General features: G+C 38.6%; 1 protein-coding gene and 1 long non-coding RNA gene across 3 annotated transcripts in view; one reads left to right on the plus strand and one right to left on the minus strand.

The window, feature by feature from the left end:
• The window catches only part of RASSF5 (Ras association domain family member 5), a 78,106-nt gene extending 65,533 nt beyond the window's left edge, over window positions 1-12,573 (minus strand). For both annotated transcript variants that reach the window (XM_026715652.2, XM_026715651.2), the window contains exon 1: window positions 11,772-12,573. In XM_026715652.2, the coding sequence (XP_026571437.1) occupies window positions 11,772-12,504 (733 nt within the window). In that variant the 5' untranslated portion in view covers window positions 12,505-12,573. The remainder of the gene's footprint in view (window positions 1-11,771) is intronic.
• A 71-nt stretch (window positions 12,574-12,644) lies between these two features.
• The window catches only part of LOC148126089 (uncharacterized), a 38,345-nt gene continuing 28,762 nt past the window's right edge, over window positions 12,645-22,227 (plus strand). The window contains exon 1 of the long non-coding RNA XR_015742808.1: window positions 12,645-12,816. This is a non-coding gene — a long non-coding RNA (uncharacterized LOC148126089). The remainder of the gene's footprint in view (window positions 12,817-22,227) is intronic.

The following is a 22,227-nucleotide window of genomic DNA, read 5'->3' on the forward strand; positions in this document are numbered from 1 at the left end:
ACTATAGTCAATGTGTAAAGTAGAAGTCAGGGGGAAAAATGGCAGTTCTTATAGAAGAGTGCCCCAGCTGGATGTCTCTGGATTACAGCTACCCTGCTGATCCTTGTTATGCTATCCATGCTTGATTGATCATATTAAATCTATTTTTTCTCATCTTCAGAAAAGAGTAAGGGAAAGAGAATAAAGGAAATGTTTGGCCTGTTTGAAATAGCAAGCCAGTTCTCATTCCATGAAGTCAGCAGACCATCAGGATAACTCAGTATAGATTCTACCATGAGATAGCTTAAAGAAGAATGTTATAGCCGAAATACTACTGGGATATTTCTAATCTAAACTTGAATTAAAACAATATAGATAAGTCTTAAGTAAAACATGTAATTCTAAAATCTTTAGCACAATGTAGAATCCATACTGGTTAGTAAGTCTATTTTTCCCCATCAAAAATAATTTTAAAATCATAAAATAATTATTTATACACCTCAAATACACTAATCTTACAGTTGTTCACTTTATTTTATGAACTTTTTGCCTCTATCAAATCTTTACAAAGGGAAGGCAAGTTTTGAAATTCCAATGACTTTCACTATTTTCACTATTTCAAAAAGCATGCTTATTTAAGCAAAAGAAAAAACATGCTATTTAAGTGCTACACTTCAAAATTTAACATTTGTACCCACATGCTCAAAAAAACAACAATATACCCAAATCTATAGGAGTGATGGGGTTTTTTTGCAACTCACCAAAGCATTGCTAGAACACTATGCCATTTATACAGGAATGTATTTTGCTGTTATCAGTTATTACTAATTTCTGAGCTTGATGAAATAGTTCTCCATAGGGTACAGTTCTTTAATCATTAGATTGTTTAATCAACTCATAGAGTGTACATCCCACTGCCTAAGTAAAACTCAAAACTTCACCCCAAAAAAGTGTTGTATGAGTTAATCATCAAGACATTTCTATAAACAGTGTGTAAAGTAGCACTGGACATCTCCTGTCTCTTCATCAGTAACTAACGCCCCATATCTTTCAGTTAGCCAAGACATATTATATTTTTGCTCAAACCATTACCTTTGACCAATAAGACCGGTCTACTGGGCTTCTTAAGTCGGAGTTGAAGACCCTCTGACCATGATTTAGACTTAGGAAAATGTCTGAAGAGTTTGCGGATTCTCTTTGTTACTAATCCAAAGCAAGCTGCAGCTCCTGCTTCTCCTTCTCCCTCTGTCATTCTTCTAACAGAAGATCAATAGTTTCTTTGGGCACAGCAGACAGGCAGGCAAGTGCTCGAATGCGGAATGTTACCAGCAAATGTTTTATCTCTACAATTTATTTATGTTACAAAATTCAGAGTTCTGCACTTGCAGTTTTCTCCTTGCCTTTTTTGTCTCCTTTTTTTCCCTTCAAACTAAAAGCAAACACTGCAATCCACAAACTTCCAGGGCAGCTTCTGTAATGCATGGAAAACTTTCTATTTCTGGGACTTTTTGCCTGATAAGATAAAGCAACATAACGGAAGAGGCTACAGTCAAGGGAGAGCCAGAAGCCATCTCTTTCTTTAGCAAGGCTTCTTTCAAATATCCTTAACTTTCGCAATCCTTTTTTTTAAATTAAGATTATCTTAGACTATAATTAAACCAGTAATCTTAATATGCTGTATTTTTAAGGATATTAAACATTAAAACAGGCCTGTGTGTAATAATGCTATTATAAATAGATATTCAAAGTAATAATAGAATTAGACCCTCCTGAAATCTTATTTTCAACCACAATTTCCCTTTGAACTGACAAAATAAAGACCTAGCCTGGAAAGAGTCCATGTTATTTGTTTTAAAGTATAAATACATATTTTCCATAACAACAGATAACAAAACCTCCAAAATATTGATGAGTATTTGTATAATCAAGACACATACAATCAAATATGGACATGTCTAATGGCATAAATAAAGATGGTTCATGGATACCCATTGGTAACTACTCATAATAGGTCTGTATTCATCTTCTACACATGCACAATTACCTTACAACATTCCCACCTGCTTCATCATGAATTCTCTCTATGAACTAGAGTTAATGATTCAAGTACTAGAAATTGTGATCTGATGAACAGAATATTGATTGGGGCAGGGATTAGGAGAAATACAGTTTGCTATGGAGAAGGTGGCCAGAAAGACTCAATCACAAATAGTCCTTGTTTAACAACCACAATTGGGACTGGCAACTCAGTTGTCAAATGAAGCCATTGCTAAGTGAAACTGCAACTTTGCTTATGGTCTGATTTCAGGTATCCCCTGGAGTTGTAAATGGTCACAGTTTGTTTTCCATCACCATCAGAATTGTGCATAGTTGCTGCCAGAGACACTTGCTAAACAAGGATCGCCTGTACTTTTATTTATATTTTAGTGTAAGCAAATCTTAACTACATTTGCCATTTTTGCTACTGATATTCCAAATGTACTGCAAAACATCATGCCTCCATTTTACAAAGACAAAGGTAATTTCTGTAACTTCCAATTCTTTTTCAATTACTAAGGCTTTGGCTAGAGATTTAGTGGCTTGTCATCCAAATAGCAGATGAGAAGGCTGCATTAGACCATTCATCAAGTTGTTTATGAGATTTGTATATCTAGCTCATTAGCCGTATTTTTCAGCTGGGGCAGAATGTATATAATACCATTTTGCACATCTGAATCTTATTTTTCTTCCCAGAAACTCATAGGTTTATCTCACCATATTATAAGCTCTGAAGATAATTTAAAAGAAAGTCAGCAGGGTTGCAACTCAAATTTCTCACTTCATCATAACAAAATGCAATTTGCAATTCTATTCTATTCATTCATTCATTCATTCATTCATTCAGGAATCAGTTTAAATTCAGCACATATCTCTATAAAAAATTCCCATCTATCTTGCAAAGGTCATAGCTGAAGCTCTGATAGTTTTACACAATTTACTCTTAAATAAAAAAAAATTAAATACAATTGTCTTACCACATTTTGGAACTGTCCACCTCTCTCACAGAGGGACTCTGGGCAGTGTATAATAAACAGCAATCACTGTATCCTGGAGGGAAATTATAGCTTCTTTCTCTTTCTCCCCCTCTCATACAAACACACACACATCTGTAATTACTGGACATGCATGATAAGGCAGCTATATTCAGTATCTTAACACTATAAAATAGCTTTCAATTGGCAACTGAAACTACTATACTTGAGAAACCTGATTACATGAGCTAAGAAAACTCAGAAGAGAGTTTGCTAATTCACTAGCACAACTCATGTTGCAAGGTCACTATTAATCAATACTATAGCAAAAGAAATGTTTAAAATTCTATCAGTTGCTCTTAAAAATAATTTTAACATTACTGCAATCAAAGTCCTAAAACCTGGTACACTATGGAAATATATTGATTGTAGCTTCTTGTAAGCATTAATAATGTGAAGATGGGCCAAGCACAAAAAGAACAGCCATGAAGATCTGAGTAAAGATTAGTTGTGTGGATTTTGTCAGGAGCGGAAATCCTATGAGTGAGGTTCAAACTCCTAAAGGTTCCTATGCATGACTCCACTTCCATTTGTACATTTGCCATTTGACCTCTTCCTTCAATCAAGCACTAATAAAAGCTTACTTTGGAATATTCTTCTAAAATTGAATTTTAAAGGGGTGATAAGCCAATTGTTAGATTCCCCAAAACCACATCTATGCATTTATTAAAGCCAAGATGTCCACAGCAAGAATTAGCTGGATCCCAGTATGAACTGACTCTTCCATTTTCAGACCAACTTCCATTATTTCTGACAAATGTTCAACTCCAACATTGAAACTTCAGCACAGCAGAAGAAACCATTATCCCTATTGTCTGTATATTTATCATTTCTGGAGAGCCCATTTGGTCTAGTGGTTAAGGCCCAGGCTAGAAAGCATGGAGACTGTGAGTTCAAATGCTGCTTCAGCCATAAAAGCCACCTGCGAGACTTAGGGCCTATCATCTCTCTCAGCCCAAATTACCTCACAGGGTTGTTGTTGTGGAGAACAGAGGAGGAAGGCGGCATTGAATCTGCTGCATTGAATTTTTTGTATAAATAATAAATGTGGATATATAAATAAATAAAGTAATTGCAGAAAGAGGGAACGTCATTCCAAACTCTGCTGTTTATAAAGATATTTGCTCATTGTTAACACCCATCATTTCCTGTCATGAACTATCTAAACAAGGCCCTACCTGCTAAAGGAATGTGTTACCTTAAACACTTCGAAAAAAACAAAGCGATTAAAAAGTTATAAAGATCTATGAATCATATGGAAATGTAGCAGCTACACTGCTTCCTCTGAAGAGTAATCAAGAGATAAAAGCAAAAAATAGTCACCTGATATAAAAAGACCTAATTCTGAGGATAGCTTTAGTTTCTGTTATAGGTCTGCCTGATGGCAAACCCTTTCACCAGACCCTAGTATAAATTTGGCATTGGACCAGAAACACCCCTCCCTGTGGAGTAATCTGGGAAGAATTGTTTCTTTTCTTTGTTTGATTTCCAGAAAATCACCTTGTGATATTTAACTGACCACAGTGGGCCTAACCTATTTAGAGTTGGTGAGGTAGAAATCTGATTCCCAAAATAATATTGTGGTACCAAATTGTCCTAATTCATCACTAACTTCTCTCTCCCTGCTATGAGACAGGCAAATCAAAGTGCATCTTCTATTTCCGAGAATACCCCTGGGCCCCACAAGTTTTTTTTTAAAAAAATTTTTTTAAGGGAATTCCATCCCAGTGTCTGTTTGGAAAAAGGACAAAAGCAAGCAGGGATTAGGAAGGAATGTCCTGCCAGAAAAAGAGTTGTTAGGTAGTATTGTACTAAATAGTTCTTTTTCCATGGCAGATATTTTGTATATAAGCAAGCCTCATTGATTAGCCTTTTTGCAAAAGCCTTCACAACTTCCTTCCTATGACCCTGTAATTCAGGATAGAGTGGGTTGACTGGATGGAGCTGAGTGTTTTACTGGCCAGATGCCCTTCCTGATGCCACCTGGCGTTCGCAGCAGATATTGTTCTTTGCACCCCAGGAGAGAATTGTCTGTTGCAACCTAGGATTAAACTCTCAACCTTCTAAGTGGGAGGCAAGCACCTTCACCACTAAGCCACCATGCTGTTCTTGCAAGAGCCCCCAGAACACCTGAAAATACTAAATCAGCCAACTAATCCAAAAACCTGGCCTAGATAAATGAGTCACTCAACTACTTACGCATTTTCTCAGATTCATGCATCATTTTTTGGCTGCTATGGTTAGGCAATTGCCTGATTCTCTATTGAAGCAATTAAAATTTGCCCCTAATTCCAATGAAGGACTCTGCCTTGACTTTGACTTGGCTTTGATGCTACATATTCTGTGATCCTTTACTATAAATATCTGATTTTCTTCTAAAAGTTAAGAAATATTTAACTATACTATTTCTGACATCAGGAATTGATTTTATTTAACTTTTTTTTGAGACACAGTTTTATCCCTGACCTGAGAGATTTTAATGACACATCAAGCTGGGTTACCAGCTGCTTTGCAATTCATTTGCAAGCAACATGCCACTGACACTTAAGTAGTGCAATCATCATTTTACAGTCTCTCAAAATGCACCAGTTACACTTGGCTGGGTAGCCACCTGGGTCTGTTGGGAAGGAAAGCAATTCCACATCAGCATAAACCAGGAAAGGAGAATTGGGAAGGCAAGCAACACAATATTGAAAGGAAGGCCAAAACGAAATAATTCCAAGCATTTCATTTTTGGATTTCAAATAATATTATTTTGGAAGTAGCATTAATTTTGTCCACTTTAAAGCCTAACTTAAAACCCTTTGCTGATCTGTATCTTTTATTATAGATAAGAAATTCTCAGGACATTATTCCAAAATGAGGAAAAGATGATGTTATTTTAAAAAAATCATTTTGAAAAATATCTACAGTAATTTGCATGTTGATTTCTCTGTGATTTATCAAAAGTCCATACAAAATCTCTGTTGTAATGTTCTCTGAACAAAATAAAATGGCAAGCTACTTCTATTGTCATGATTATACATGAAGAACAATATATCCTGTTCACTTACATAGCATATAAATTTATTTTGTAGTACAGAATATAGAATCCAAGTGAATAAGGCACCAAGCTAAAAAATTGAGAAACTGAGTTCTAGCGTCACCTATTTCCTGGGTTCCAAGATCACCACAGATGGGAACTGCAGCCAAGAAATTAAAAGACACTTGTTCCTGGGGAGGAAAGCTATGGCACATCTAGACAGCATACTAAAAAGCAGAGACATCACCCTGCCAACAAAAGTGTATATAGTCAAGGTTATGGTTTTCCCAGTTGCAATGTATGGCTGTGAATGTTGGACCATAAGGAAGGCTGAGTACCAAAGAATTTAGGACTTTGAACTATGATGCTGGAGAAGACTCCTGCGAGCCCCTTGGACTGCAAGGCAATCAAACCGGTCAGTCCTAGAAGAGATCCACCCTGATGGCTCTTTAGAAGGCCAGATCCTGAAGATGAAACTCAAATACTTTGGCCACCTAATGGGAAGGAAGGACTCACTGGAGAAGAGCTGGGAAAGATTGAGGGCAAAAGAAGATTAATGCTGGGAAAGATTGAGGGCAAAAGAAGAACGGGATGACAGAGAATGAGGTGGCTGGATGGAGTCATGAAGCAGTAGGCCTCCGGAGGATGGTAGGGGACAGGAAGGCCCAGAGGAACGTTGTCCATGGGGTTGCAATGGGTTGGACACGACTTCACAACTAACAACAAGTGTCACCTTAGGCATGAAATCCAGCCAGGTGACTTTCTCTCAGCCCAATCCACCTCACAGAATTGTCGTATTGGGTAAAACAGGAGGAGGAAGGAATATTGGGTATGTTTGCTACCTTGGTTATTTATAACAATAAAGGTGGTATACAAATAAGTAAGTAACTGAAGAGTGAACAAAGCAAGCAGGTCCCCCAATCTGCTCCTTCAAAGCTGAAGGGGACAATCTTAATCCACCTTCCCCCCAACCTAACTTAACAAATCCCCCTCTCCAGCCAATTTATTGGTGGCTCAAGATGATGGGAGTTGTAGTGCACTAGATCTGGTTATTCTCAGTTTTGAGAAGGCATTGCATTGGAATGCAATGAAAATGACAGGATTAGCCGCCATGCTTGCAACCACAGCAGACAATTTTAACACTAAGTTCACAAATTTCATTTTCTAATCACTTTTGGAACTTGCTCATTAACTACTAAGCTATTAGAAACCTTCAGAATGACAAGTTTGAAAATGCAGGGTGTGTCTTTAATCCTGAACAAGAGAAAATTTTAATCATAATCTTAGCAATGTAAGGAAACTGAAATAAACAAAAAACTAAATAAGTTTTTAATTTTAAAAAGTTACAAATGGACTAAAGATCCAGATAAAGTTGGAATCTTTAAACTTTTACAACAAGATTTTGGAATCAATTGCAAAATACCATTTCTAATAAGAAATAGATCCTGTTTGATTTTTACAAGACACAACATAAATAATTTCAAAAACTGGACACTAGAAAAGACTAAAGATTTTAGGTACAAGAAAGATACACAACTCTGCAAGATGGTTCTGACAATAAAAATACTAGAGGAGACTTCTTAAAAATGAATCAGAAAATAGTAACCATGAGAATAACTTTGCTTGTTTGAAGCCCCCTGGGAAGGTCACAAATGGCAATCACATGACCTCGGGATTCTGCAGCAATTGTAAATTCATGCTAGTTGCCAAGCGCCCAAATTTTGATCACATGATCATGATGACTGCACAATCCTACGTGCAAGAACAAGTCGTAAATCACTTTGTGTAGTGCCATTGTAACTTGGAATGATTGTTAAACAAATGGCTATAAGTTGAAGACTACCTGGTATAGTCATATGTTTATATGTTGGATATGAACTGGCTCCCTGTGATTCAAATATAAAGAAGTTGTTCAACTGTGATAAACTTTACTGCAGACTGAAACTCAGATCTTCTAATCTGTTACCTCCCAATCAGGCTGTGATCAAAGCCACAGTATTGTAAGAGACTGATCATCGGAACTAGTTCTTAGTCCTGTATTTCTCAACCTTGCAATCTTCAAAATGTGTGGTGTTCAATTCCCAGAATTTTCCAGCCAGCATTGAATGTAAGTGGAATTGAAGTCCACACATCTTAAAGTTGCCAAGGTTTAGAATTGCCAGATCAGCATATTTCATTCAGTATGTTTATCATCCCATTTCCAGTTAAATCTGTATTTTAATAAAAGTGTGACTGAACATTTATATATACATATTCCTCAAAAAATAATCACAGACTAGATCAGTTTCGATTCCTTCAAAATGCAGACCAAACAAGGTCTCTCAGCATCTTAAGGTCTTCAAAATGCAGACCAAACAAGGTCTCTCAGCATCCATAGTAAAGAAAAAACAAGGATGGGAGGACTACCATCCTGACTCTAACTTAAACATTCATTTGTCATGTCATTTTAAAGTTGCTAAAACAATGTAGGTCTTTATTACAGGTTACATAAAGCTTTATAAGCAAAAGAGTATCACACATACATAGGGATTGCGGTAACAGTAATACAAAGATCTTCCATAGGATCAAAACTTTCATTTGCTGGAAAAAAAAATGACAAAATTTGACCAAATTTGGCATATCTTTGCAACCAAATAAAAGGATTGGGCATAATCCTGCAGCATTAATATGAGGCTGCAGAATCCAATGGAACTCTTTTTCTCTTCAACTTACTCTTCCCTTTTAAAATGTTCCACAAGAACAGATTTAAACCGCATTCATTCTTCTGCAGATTCAGTCCCACCAAAAAACAAACAAAAAATCAGCCCTTAATCAAGTATGAACTTGAAAACAAACCATTAAAATCATGGGAACAAAAGAGAATCCAGGAAGGGAAATCTTGGATCTAGTAGAAGAAAGCTTTTCTGCTACTGAGAAGCAAATTGCAATACTGTCAAGATATCAAGGAAAATCCGTGTCAGTTCTTCAACTTGCCAAAAATGTGGGCTGTATAAGAGTACAACATTCAAAGTGGCAAGACTTTTCTGCAAAAGAATGAAAAAAACAACCATGCATCCCAGTTGCTACCAAGAGCAATTAAAATAAGGGATTATCTTTTCTTGATTATTAAATCCAAATTGTTTTATCCAAAGTTTACTATTATTAGGCCAAGTAAGAGTGTACAAATGCCACTTCTCTAGTTTTCAAAAGACAAAAAACTATTTTTACCCAGCAAAATGACTGATACAGAGATATGTAAGCTGCATCTATAATCACGCATACACACAAAAAACACTAGGATGAGCAAACATGCAAGAAACTACTAGTTGATTCTTTACTTTAGGAAAGCATAAAATTCCTTCTGCTAAAGTCAATTCTTTCCATTTTTAGTGAGATAACAGATTGCTTGTAGCTGGGGGAAAAGGAAATCAGTGAATTTGGTTTTTTTTATATTAATAAAGATGAGTATAATTTTAAGATGCTGTAACTTGCCTAGACTCAAAATTATCTTGTTATATTTCTTGTTAATGCTAAATACAACTGCTCCTGCTTTTCACACAGACACCTTAATTACTCAAGAGAGTTGAGTAGTGCAGTAGTGTTTAGTGCAGGACAAAATACTTTGTTGCTAAGAAAGCTGGAATAAAAAGAAAATACATATGTATACTCTTTTCATAGAATCCCTCAGCGGTGGCATGTTTATATTCAGATCTGAAGGTGAAATTTTAATTTTCATTAAAAGCTACACTCATTTCATTATTTCCATTAAATGATTAAAGCCTTACAGCACTACTTAAAGAGATGTGCTTGAAGCAAATGGTTAGGATTTTTTTCCAACGTATTTTCATACTGTCAATTCTAACGTACTTCTCAGGTTATAAATGAGCATTTTTCCTTCAGTGAACAGTTTATGCAGTTACTGTAGAAAGTTGTTGATAAAATAACCCCACTGAAATATTAAAAAGCCAACCAGTCTTCAGCATTTATAGGAAGAATAGAGAACGGAAGCATGAAATACCCACAACAGAAGTCCATGATGTATTCATAGCCAGTTTGGAGCCAGTATTTCTTCTAATCTGTAGGGTAATTTAAATATTCTTAGACTCTGGGGGACTCCACGGGCCTAGACATAAGTCCTACTGAATTCATTCTCTGAATAGCTCTGTGTAGGATTGCCTTGCTAGGTTTCAAGAAACAGCAAAGCCTTTAGATAACCAATTGAATTTTGTAGTTAAGAGAAATTCATTACAGCAGTAATTCAGGAGAAAAAATAGATGGTTATAAAGCCTACTTCAATCTAAAAGATACAAAATATTGTACAGTACATGATTCAACTACTAATTACTTTCTACTGTATATTAAATACAATAGATTGGTTTTTTAAACAGGCCCTGAGCCTCAGTAATCCCCTTGAAGATGTATTGTGAATGAATGAATGTATGTATACACACACACATGCACACACACACACAAAATTATTTTACTCTCTACATATTCTCTCACTTGTTTAGAAAAGAAAAGTTGATCAAATCAAGTCATGCACATATTGCAAATACCTATTATCCATACTATTTTTAAAAAGTGGCAAATGCATAAGTACATAGTAGCCAGCAGTGGGAACAAAATAGACTTTAGAATCACACAAATCTCAAGAGGAGGGAAAACTGGCAAGTTTCAGCACTGGAGAGATTGCAAAAGGTTCCCCAAAGGAACACAGAAAGAAAACAAAAAAGAAATTATCCATCCATTTCAAATAAGAATATTGTATTGTATTACTACTGTCATTTATCTGAAAAGCTGAACAGAGTATCTAAAATTTACAGACTGTCAAGAACTCAGATCCATTGGCTTTACTTTTTATTCCTAACATGGGACAGAACAGTAAACAGAGATCAAGTTGAACAGACTAAGGAACATAGACCAACACAATTCTGATAACAGCAGGGTGGCAGACTTCTAATGATTGCCAAAATGGCCAAAACGCAGCCATTTCTAAAGGACATCCTCAAAAGGGAAGAAAACCTCAATTATAAAAGAGATCGAAACAGAATGACATTCACCCAAATGTGGGTTCAGGTCAACAGTCAAAAGCTAGTTCAGTGTATCTTGCACAGTTTTAAAGCTTTCTGCTCTTAAGAAAATCAGTTCAAGTACCACAAAGTGATGGAGGTCTGTGTCAGGCTTTCATGAGGGTGGAGACTGAATTCAATGAGGTTACACGGGCCCTGTCCTGGGTAATAACTTACATATGGAACAGAAACACACACACACAACACACACACACACATCACTCTGGGAACATTCCCAGCCCGAAGTGCTGGAGGCAGTAACTGGAGTTGGCTCCAGATGAAACTGACCATGGAGAAGAACAAGATGATGGAGGCTTTCTGTTAAAGAAGCAGAAAGAATGACAGGGCTGCCCTTCCATGGAGTGAAAGAGAACACCGCTACTTGCTCCAACCCTTACTCTAAGTAGCCACTGACTCCAACCCTGTAAAAAAAGAGCAACCCGACGCCGGTGATGAAATAAGCAAGGAGGAGAGAGGATGAATCGGGTCCTCTCCAGTTATACCGCTTAGGGCCGGCAGGAAGAATATTTATGCCACCTGCCAAAGCCAGGTAAGACGGGTCAAACCCGGGACTTCATTCGCCTCTGCCACGTTACGGGCAAAAAGGGCCCCTACAGCGGGGCGGGGCGGGACGGGACGAGAGCAACTTACTGGCACAGCGCAGCGCCCGCTGCTGCACAGCCTCCCCGCACAGGTCGCACCAGCCCCTCCAGAGAGTGAAGCCTTGGAAGCGGTGCCCTTCTCCCTTCTCCTCTCGCACTCGGGGGTCCCGCGGCTGCTCGAAAATGGTGCGCACGTCGGGCAGGAGGCGAGGAGCTCCGGACCTCAGCCGGAGCCGCTGGTGGTGGTGGTGGTGGTGCTGTTGGCCGGAGCGGAAAGGCTTAGCCGCGGGGCCGGGGGAAGCGGGCAGCTCCCGGGGTATGAGCGCAGCCTCTTCTCCGGGAAGGATGGGAACCGCGCGAACCTCGGCTCCGTCCTCAGCCGCTTGCCCGACGGGCGCCTCACGCTCGGCTTCCGCTGCGCTCCCGAGGGGCCTCCCGCGGCAGGAGGCGAAGGGCAAAGCTCCGCGGCACTCCGTAGGGCGCTCTCGCAGAGCCTCGGCGCGTCCCGCCTTCGCGGCCAGCAGAGCGTCCTTCTCCAGCCCGCTACCAACGTCCGCGCCCCACTGGGACATGGCCCCCGCAGCGCGGGGAGGCTGCGGCTCTTCTTGCTCCTGCGGCTGCCTCCGCCTTGGCGGCGGCGGCGGCGGCTGCTTCATGTCATTGGAAGCGGAGCGCTTGAGGATCTTCTTCCGTTCGTTGGCGCTCAGGCTCTGCAGGAAGAGCTGCTGTTCCTTATCCAGCAGCAGCGGGTACGGGTACTGCCCGATGGCCGGGGAAGCCATGGCACTGGCGAACGGGCGGCCGACCCCAACAGCTGCGACCTGCCGGCGGGTGGCCAGCAGCGCAGGCGCTCTGAAGAGGGACCTGCGGAGGCTTGCGAAGGAGAGGGAGGGTGGAGCGAGGGAGGGGGGCGGGCGAGGAGCCCCGCGTCGCGCAAAATCTCCCAATGCTGGCTTGGCCCGGCTTCCAAATTGGTTGGCCTAGCCAAACGGAGTCCCACGCTTCAATCCGGAATCCATCCTCTTTCCCCTGAGTTGAGCTGGCTGGAAAAATTGGGCCGTGGGAAAGGAGTGTCATTCTGTACGTGCTCAGAGGTAAGGGACGGGAACGGCTGTGGGCCAGGTTCTTCATTCTACAGCTCGGAAGATTTTCTTCCCCGAGCTTTAGGGCGAGTGAGGGGTGGGGTTAATCTGAGGTTAATCAGATTAACCAGGGTAACCAGAGCCCTGGTTAATCTGAGCCCTAACTTCATCCTCGAGGATTCATGAAATAATAGCTTTGCTGACACACAAGTTCCCCGGTTCTTGCCCGTGGTACCACAAACAAAACACGTGCTCAGCCTCAGTCTACAAGATTTGCAGATCAAATCAGTGGAAGCTCTTAAATTCATAGCTGGATATATTCAAGGCTTAATAAAAGAGGTGGTGAGTAACAGGTAGTCCTAATCTTACAACTATTTGTAATTGCAATGGTACTGAAAAAAGTGATTACAAGGGCTTTTCACTCACAACTATTGCAGCATCCCTGGGATCATGTCATCAAAATTTGGACACTTGGCAACTGGCATGTATTATAACTGCAGCCTCCTGGGGTCAGGTGATAACCTTTTACATCTTTCGGGGAAGCCACAGTCACTTAACAGCTGCGTTACTAACTTAAACAACTGAGTGATTCACTTTACAACAGTGTAAGTAAGAAAGGTCATTAAATGGGGCAAAACTCAACAAGTGCTTGCTTAGAAATGGAAACTTTGAGTTCAATTGTCATAAGTCAGGGCTTACCTGTATTAAGCTTCATCATAATATCTAAGCACATTATGATTTGGTGTATTGTGTGAATACCCTGAATATTTTTTTAAAGAAGTGAGTTTAACTTTCAGTATATCCAAAATGCTTTCTCCTTTCCCATTTGGAATAATAGGACAGGTTTTCTGCTCTGGAATGTATATTGCCTTAGACAGAAACAGGAAAACCACAGTGCAGTGCAGTGTGTGACCCCAGCCTGAGTTATATTAAAAAAAGCTGCAAGGACCTTATTCATAGAAGCTGGGCAGAAGTGCTGTGGTTGGGAAGAGATATTGGCATTAAGGAATGTTGTGTTATGCAATTCAGAAACAGCACTGAACAATTGATACACGAGAAAGCATAGGCTGGGTTGATACACCGGGCTAAAGCATAATGAATTTAATTGGGAGAGTTATTTCACTGTATGAACCTAAAACATATCAGTTGAATGCCGAACACTTGCGACAGGGGTATACACAACCCAAGTCTGCTCCCTGTTTTCTTACTCTCATTGAGTGATTTCTGGAATTTGTCAGTTGTTTAATCTCAGCTTCTTCTGGGGATTTTTGGAGAATCATGGCAGGGAAATTCCTGGCTGTATATCAGTATAAGGATGAAAGTCTCTGTCCTTCTAAGTTAACCTTTTGATTTCCCATCAAGAAGTGAAACTTTGTAGAAGGAACCAATAAACAGGCCACACAAAGAACAGTGTTGGGGCTCCAAGGACACCAGCTGGACGCTGATGCCCCAGAATGAACTCTTGGGAGAAAAACAGTGAAAAGCAAATAAAAAACAGCAAAAGCAAACAAAAAATTCAGGCAAAGGCCTGATCTGGATTGGGAACATAATTTTTCAGCCTGGTGCCTCCTCAGCTAGGAATGGAAAATCAACATACCTAGAGAATTGCTGGAGTTGGTCATCACTTTAATCGGATATACAAATTCAGCTAAAGTGGACTTTGGTTCTGTGAAGTTTAAGGATGGTTATAAGTCCAAGAAACAGCTGGATCAATATGATATACTACATCATTTATTAAACCATTCTAGACACAATTTAAATCCATGTCAGCACTTGGTCAAATCTAATTTGAATGTCTGCAGCTCTGTCCTTCCCGTTGAGTATAAAACTGTTGTTAAATATACACATAATGGTTTGGTGTGGCATGTGAACCTAGTCAATTCTGGTCTATTCCTCAAATCATGATTAATCAAACTATAGCTTAATGAGATTTATGAATTCAGTATGTTTGTAATGTCTGTAGAAAATATGCCTATAAAACATACTAATTTTTTTTCATGCTAATTCTGCCATCCCAGATTTACTTTCTTATTTCAAATTTTACAGCCACATGTTCATGCCAGGTCTATGCCAAAGATCTCACAAAAAAACAAGTATGAAGATTATTCCTTGCTGCCATTTTCCTGTCTCCTCTTTGCCACAAATAGTTGAAAATGTACATGATCTCTCTGGAAAAGGGACACTAATCCCATTTTATAATACAGGTAGCTTCAAAAGCACAAATGAGCCCAAACTTTCTGTTGCTAAGTAAAACATCTGTTAAATGAGTTTTGCCTCATTTTATGACCTTTGTTGACACACTTGTTATGTAAATCACTGCAGTTATTAAGTTAGTGACAAGGTTGTTAAGTGACTTTGCTTGTCAGATGGTCGCAAATGGTGATCACATGACTTCAGGACACTGCAGCCATCATAAATATGAATCAGTTGGCAAGTGTCTGACTTTTGATCACATGACCTATCGCAATGGCCGTAAGAGTGAAAAACACTGATAGGTCATTTATTTCAGTGCCATTGTAACTTTGAATAGTCACTAAATGAACTGTTGTAAGTTAAGGACTACCTGTATTCATTCACAATATTAGGAAGACAAGAATGGCCACGCACATCTCACCTTCACGTATAACACTAAGCCATAGTTGAGCTGTAGTTTATTGAACAAACCACAATTATCTGGATTAACATACTAAGACGTAAACCATGGTTCACAATTCACAAAATTTGGATTCATACAATAAGCTATACCTTCCCAAACAAACTAGTATACATTACATCTTAGCATGATGTATGAGTGCAATTGCAGGGCATGTGAGTTGTTGTATTTCCAAAGAATTCATCAATAGGGAGGTTAACAATTCTAAGGGTATGATGTAATGTAAACAGCAGGAAAATGTAAATTGTTATTCATGTACATGCTAGAATTTCATGCATAAGCTCTGCGTAAGCTCTGGGCAGAGTTGGTCAGATCATTGCTCAATCGCAATGGAGGACTAGGCATGTCAGAGAAATTATTTTACTGAAAGTCTATGGAGATTCTCAATCATCCAAGTCATGGTTGTCCCCATGGTTTGGGACATCCATGACCTGGATGACTGAGAATCTCCATAGACACAGAGGCACAGAGCTGAAGAAACTTCTTGGATGAGAAGCAAAATGTCTTCAAGAAAAACCAGAAAGTCCAGTTGCCTCTTGAAATTTTGGGACTACTTTACCAAAACACAATTTGAACACATGGCCCTTAATTACCAGAATCAGGTCCTAAAAAATCCCAACAGCTAGGAAAACTTGGCAATATTTATATTATTCACCAGAGAACCAGTGTGGGGTAATGGTTAAGGCATCAGGCTAGAAACCAAGAGATGTGAATTCTAGTCCCGTCTTAGGCACCCAGCCAGCTAGTTATTTTCTCTCAGCCTTAGGAAGGAGGCAATGGCAAACCATTCTGAAAACCTCACCAAGAAAACTGCAGGCACTTAGTCTCCAAGATCAGACATGATTGAATGGAAGGGGGAAAAATCACAAAATGCAAAAATAAAGGAGACACAATGTTTAAACAAATGTAAACGCACACTTGGTTTCCCCAGTGACAATCTATGGAAGCCAGTTCTTGGACTTCAGACAACCTGGATATAAAGAGTTTGAAACTTCTGAACTTTGGTATTGAACTCCAGAAAATATAATTAAATATATATTACAGTCAAAGTGAACAAATGGATAATTGAATAATTCACCAATGATGAGGCTCAAGTAATCTTACTCTGTGGACACTCTTTTAGTGTTTGTGTATGTGCATGTGAAAATAGTCAAAATGATGGTTGCAACCAAACAATCAAAATCCCATCCCTTTTCAATGGGCTTCATACCAGCAATACATGTAAAAGTTAAAAAAACCCAAGATTTCAGTCATGTTGCAACATCCATCTTGACTTTTTTGACCACCTCAGAAATCACATCTGCCAGAGAGGGTCACTTTTAGCATCAGAAAATTGTTTCCTGAAAGCAGCCCAAATGTTTTATTCCAAAGAAACAACTTGATGAATCCATAACAATTTAAGCCATAAATTATAAAAGCATAAAAACAACATCATTTTATTTCTCAGAAGAGCTAACAAGCTTCTTCTGGGTATTTGCAAGTAGCAGATAAATTCCTCTCCTGTTATTGTTGTCTTGAAAATAATACATGGAGGCATGCTGCCAAAAAATACCAGTGAATCTTCAAGAATAATAGCCAATGAAATATCTGTATTCCTTCCATGAATTTATCACATCTCTTTTTAAAGCTATCCAAATTCAGCACCATCATCACATTTTGTTATTAATTCTACAGGTTAATTACATACTGTGTGAAGCTTTTTGTTCCTTGAGCAGATGAAACAGCTCCTAATCAGCTTATTCAATTTCATGATTATTACAATCTCCTGATGCACTTTTCTGCAGTCTACATGTAGTTTGGTCATTCTCAATCTTGTCTATTTTTACCAAATGAATAATTCCTGATTATGTTGATTGTCCTTTTCTCACTTTTTTTTAATCTTTATTCTGTTCTTTTTCAAATGAAGACAGCAGAATTCTACACATTAATTTTTGATGTGGATGTATAATGTTAAGTTACAATGCCTATGTTCTTAGAACATTGTCAAAAATAAGGAATCTACATTAATGGAAAGTGAAAAGGAATATAACATAAATCAGGTTACATTCTGCCAGCACAAACTATTTAAGTTTAGAAAAATTAGTATCTTCCAAATCTCACTAACAAGTTGGTTTGTTAAATAGCAAGTTGCCCTTTAGACTGTAATTCTATGGAAGAAAGACAGTAATAGCCAACTTTAAAAAGATGGTTTAGCTAATCTAGAACAAAGAATTAATCATCTTATGAATCCATGTACATATGTTCAAATTAGTTTGGCTCCGTCACTGTTTTACTTTTATACCACTTAAGAGTTCCTGGAATTGATGTGATTTAGAAGTTTCATAAATAGTGTGTTTGTAGATTTTGGAGCTTTAGGACAGATATTTTACCAATTTCTTTAAAAACAGCCAAAAACATTTTGTTACTGATATTTGGCATTTTTTTCCCTGTGCATCATAACAAAGAGTGGTGGGATCTCTGTGCTGCCTTTCCTAGTTCTTAAACACAGTATATCAGCTCAGACTTGTGAATTATTTAACAAATTATATTTAGAATCTTAGAGTTGTGTGAATATTTAATTTGGAGATTCAGTGTAAAACTGAATTAGATGAATTTCCAAATGGTATGAATTTTCCAAAGCAGAGGAGAAAGACACTTCATAATGTCTAACCAAATTGGAATATTGAAAAATTGAAACAATTGGGATAATTCTATACATGCATGGAACTGGCTTTTTAAGATCAATTTCAATTTAATGGACCCAATTAAACAATTTTGTCTGAACACACTAATCAAATCAGGTTGATTTTATGAGGCAAATCAATAATTTAAATTAAATACAGTCTATAAAATGTACTGAACCAATATATTCAGTGAAGCCCATCCAATCCTCATCTGATTAAGCAGCAGACCTAATGGTGTAATTCAGCTCCACAAGGTCACACATTCTCTATCCATTAGGCCAAAGTGACTTGAACTCTCAGTCAAATTATTCCAGAGCAAGAAAGATATCACTCCATTGTCATCAGATCCCATTTTGAATTTGGTGAGCCTATTCATCACATGTTTCAGCTTGTTACTTCCCTATTCTGGTTGTGAAGCATGGATTTTTCTGAACTTGTTTGTATGCAGAATAGATGAATGGGTAAGTGGAAGTAGTTTTATTTTCATTTCTCCATTTTAAAGGGAGATTTTAGGAAATTCCCAATTATTTCTCATATACACACGGAACCCAGATTTCTATTACTACCCAGAGGAAATTCCCTCATTAGGAAAATCATTTCCACTGTTTGAAATGTCTTCTGCAGAAGTCTAACTTGAATACTATTGTAGAGTCAGCCCTTTCTACAATATGCGGCAGCCTCTCTTATCTTGAGGTCTTCTTTGACTGCAGATCTCATTACCATGTTCAAGACAGTGATATGGGAGTTATAAGTCCCATATCACCCGTAAGTGAGTCCCAGTTCAGGGAATGGTGATCTAAGAAGAGAAGGCTGATCTAAGAGGAAACCCTTTCTGCAGGATGATTTTGCTCTGTCTTTAAATGCAGTGTTTAGAATTTTAGGACTCAGTATACTCAAACTCTTTGGGATCTATAGGAAGAATACTGTAGATAGAAATAAATACCTTATGTCATAAATAAATTTATTTTATTTTATCCAGCTTTCCTTTGGTTTCCAGAAGTATAATTTAGGGTTCTTCTGCATATTTCATCTTCACAAAAACCCCATGAAGTTGTTTAAGCTGAAAGCTAGTGGTTAGTCCTATGATGATGATGATGATGATGATGATGCTTCTGCTGCTGCTGCTGCTAGTGAATTTCCTGGCTAAGTAGGGATCTGAAATCTGTTTCACTGTGCACTCCCACCCCAAGTAAAGAACTCCTTTCCTTACAAATGGTGCTAAAAAAACCGTAAATATATTTACATTACCTACACAGAAAAGATATTCATGTATATCACTCATTAAAAGTTCTGTTGTATTCTTCTATTTTTGCTTGTTCTCCACACCTTTTCTCTTTAAAATGTGGAATGGAGAAACCTTTATCACAATTCAACTCACTGAAGTATAAGAATAAGTTAAAAAAAAAAGATTTAACATGTAAAACGTAAATGTCGGAACATGTTTTTAACTGTTGAGACCTATTGAATAAACAGAAAAATGAGTTCCCAAGCAAATCTGTCAGCATTTAACATGAATGCTTAAATAAGATATGTATTTTTGCCTAACCATTTCCCAGATAAGAAAGGGGTTTTTTTCTCTTCATAAAAGCACAGGCTCCTCCTTCCTATAGTTTTCTATCATCCTCATGAAACACAGAGGCATGCACACAACTGCACACACAAAACTCTTGCTAAAAACCTCTGTGAATTCTTCCATGAGGTTAGGGATTTCTATTACATTTGCTTTTATTTTGCACAAAAGATCCAAATGATGCTTTAAAAACATCTCTGCCTACATTCTAAGAAAAATGGGTGGAATGAATTTCTGGTTAATTTATTTCAACACGTGCAACAGAGTCACAATGCACATTCACCGGTGAATAACAAATTTTAAAGAAACATGGGTGAAAACACCAATTGCACTAAAACAAAGAAGTGGAGAAACACATAGGCGCTTTTTGTCCGGGCATGCCAACATTTATCTGAGTCAGAATGATAATTACATGCTACGAAAGGGGGAGCATCCAGACCAACAAGCCAAATACACTCACCAAAGAAGACTCCCATTTCCTGTACATGGTAAAAGGCTTTTTGGCTGTTCAGTTATGCAGTGAAAGAGATTTAGGTCAGACTGTGCATTACTGTAAAAAGTGATATTATACCATGGATAAATATATACATTAAGCAATTTCTGTTTCATGTCCATAGAGCCATGACATAGTTGACAAAAAGGCTACTCTAAAAAGAGTGACTAGATGCAGCAGCATCTTTAAAAACAACAAAACCTTGTGTTAGAAATGTTAAAAATACAGGACCTGAGTTATGGTGAATGTTCTTTGCTTCGAAGCCAGAGGCGGTATTCAGCAAGTTCTGAGCAGTTCTGGAGAACCAGTAGTGGAAATTTTGAGTAGTTCGGAGAACCAGCAAATATCACCTCTGGCTGTCCCTGTCCCCATCTATTCTCTGCCCTTTGAATCCCAGCTGATTGACTGGGACTTGTTTTGTTGCCCTGCACACGACAACAGAGCTGGAAAGCAGGTTAGTGGGGTGGGGAGAGAATAGAGTTTTTGCAGTAACCTTCCCCTGCCATGCCCACCAAGCCATGCCACGCCTACCAAATCACATCCACAGAACCGGTAGAAAAAAAAATTGAATCCCATCACTGTTCTAGGCTATCCACATCAGCCAACTGCTCTGCAATTTTTCTCTCACTCTAAATGTGGAACTCTACATCCAACATCTGGAGAGCATCAGATTGGAAAAAGCCTACCTTTCCTATCTTCTTAGGTCTGACTAATATCACCCTTTTGGAGAGGCAGAATGAACAGGTGCCACAGGCTAGAGGTAGCGAATTCATTCCTCAGAGGTCTGCAAAAGCTTTGTATGTTTGGGAAGATTTCCATACAGATTCCTTTTTCCAAACAGAGATTGACGCTTGCTGGAGAATAACAGTGGACTAGAGGGAAAAACAACCAACAGATCTGCTATCAAAGTCCAGTGTGTTACTAGAGACTTTGAAAGAGAGAACTAAAGCCTAGTTTTCCAAGTCTATTGCACTTCAATACCCATCATGTCCAACCAGTATCTTACAGCCATTGCTCACTGAAAGTGATGGAAATTCAATGCTGAAAAAAGGCCAATTTAAAAATCAAGAGAGTGAAAGTGAAATATAAGCTGGTTTCATTCATTACTGTAAATCGTGGTGTGCTGTGGTTTGATTTTGATTTAGCTTGAGGTAAATCAAGGGCCAACCATTGTTGTTTATGAGACTGTTAGAGCTGATAAGCCATGGATAAAGCGTAGGTAAATGTTATATAAACCAGGTTAGTGTCATAAGAAGTCATAATGAAACATATTTTTGGTGTAGCACATATGGTTCCTGGTTATGTGTTTCTTATGTGTTTCTTCTCCCCTTCTTATGGTTTCCTGGTTATGTGTCAATAAGCTTTTGTTCAACAAATCATGTTTAAAAAAATAAAAATATCCCAAGCCGAGCTTACTCAGCTAGGTTTTAGGCCAAGAGTGGATTTGAACCTAATTTCATGCCACTCCATTTGGTTTTAGCTTAATGGCAGATGCCAGCTCTGTGAATATTCATTGCCACTTAGCTGAGAAGTAGCATCACTTACACAGGAGGAAGATTAACAGTGCATGGATGGTGATTTATCTCTAAGGGGTGGGGAAAAGGATAGCCAAGGGAACGCCATTTTCTTTTCAACCATCACTTTCCTGAGCCTAAAATATTTATTCTCAAAAAATGGGGGTGCTACCCTGACATTCAACACAGCCGTTCCTTTTTCTATAGGTGATATTTATCACTGAAATTGTTTGTGCCATCTGCAGCTTGGAGACCCTGCAGTTTGAGGGGGGGGCAATAAATCACTTACCCAAGCAGGCTGAATCAGGTTGGAATATTGCAGCTGCTTCTCCAGTGGCAAATAGCTTCCTGATATCATCTGAATGCTTGGCACTCCAGGGACCGGGTGATTCCTATATCATTGTATGACACATTGTGGCTGCTGGCATACAGCTGAGACAGCCTCTGGGGATTACATAGGCCCTTGCCTTGCAAGGCCCAAGATTAAAAAATGGTGTGTGTGAGAGAGAGGGAGAGAGTTCTTGACAAAT

This window comes from Pseudonaja textilis, chromosome 3 (assembly GCF_049901715.1).
Source record: "Pseudonaja textilis isolate UNSWEBS1 chromosome 3, rPseTex1.2, whole genome shotgun sequence".
Taxonomy (NCBI): Eukaryota; Metazoa; Chordata; class Lepidosauria; order Squamata; family Elapidae; genus Pseudonaja; species Pseudonaja textilis.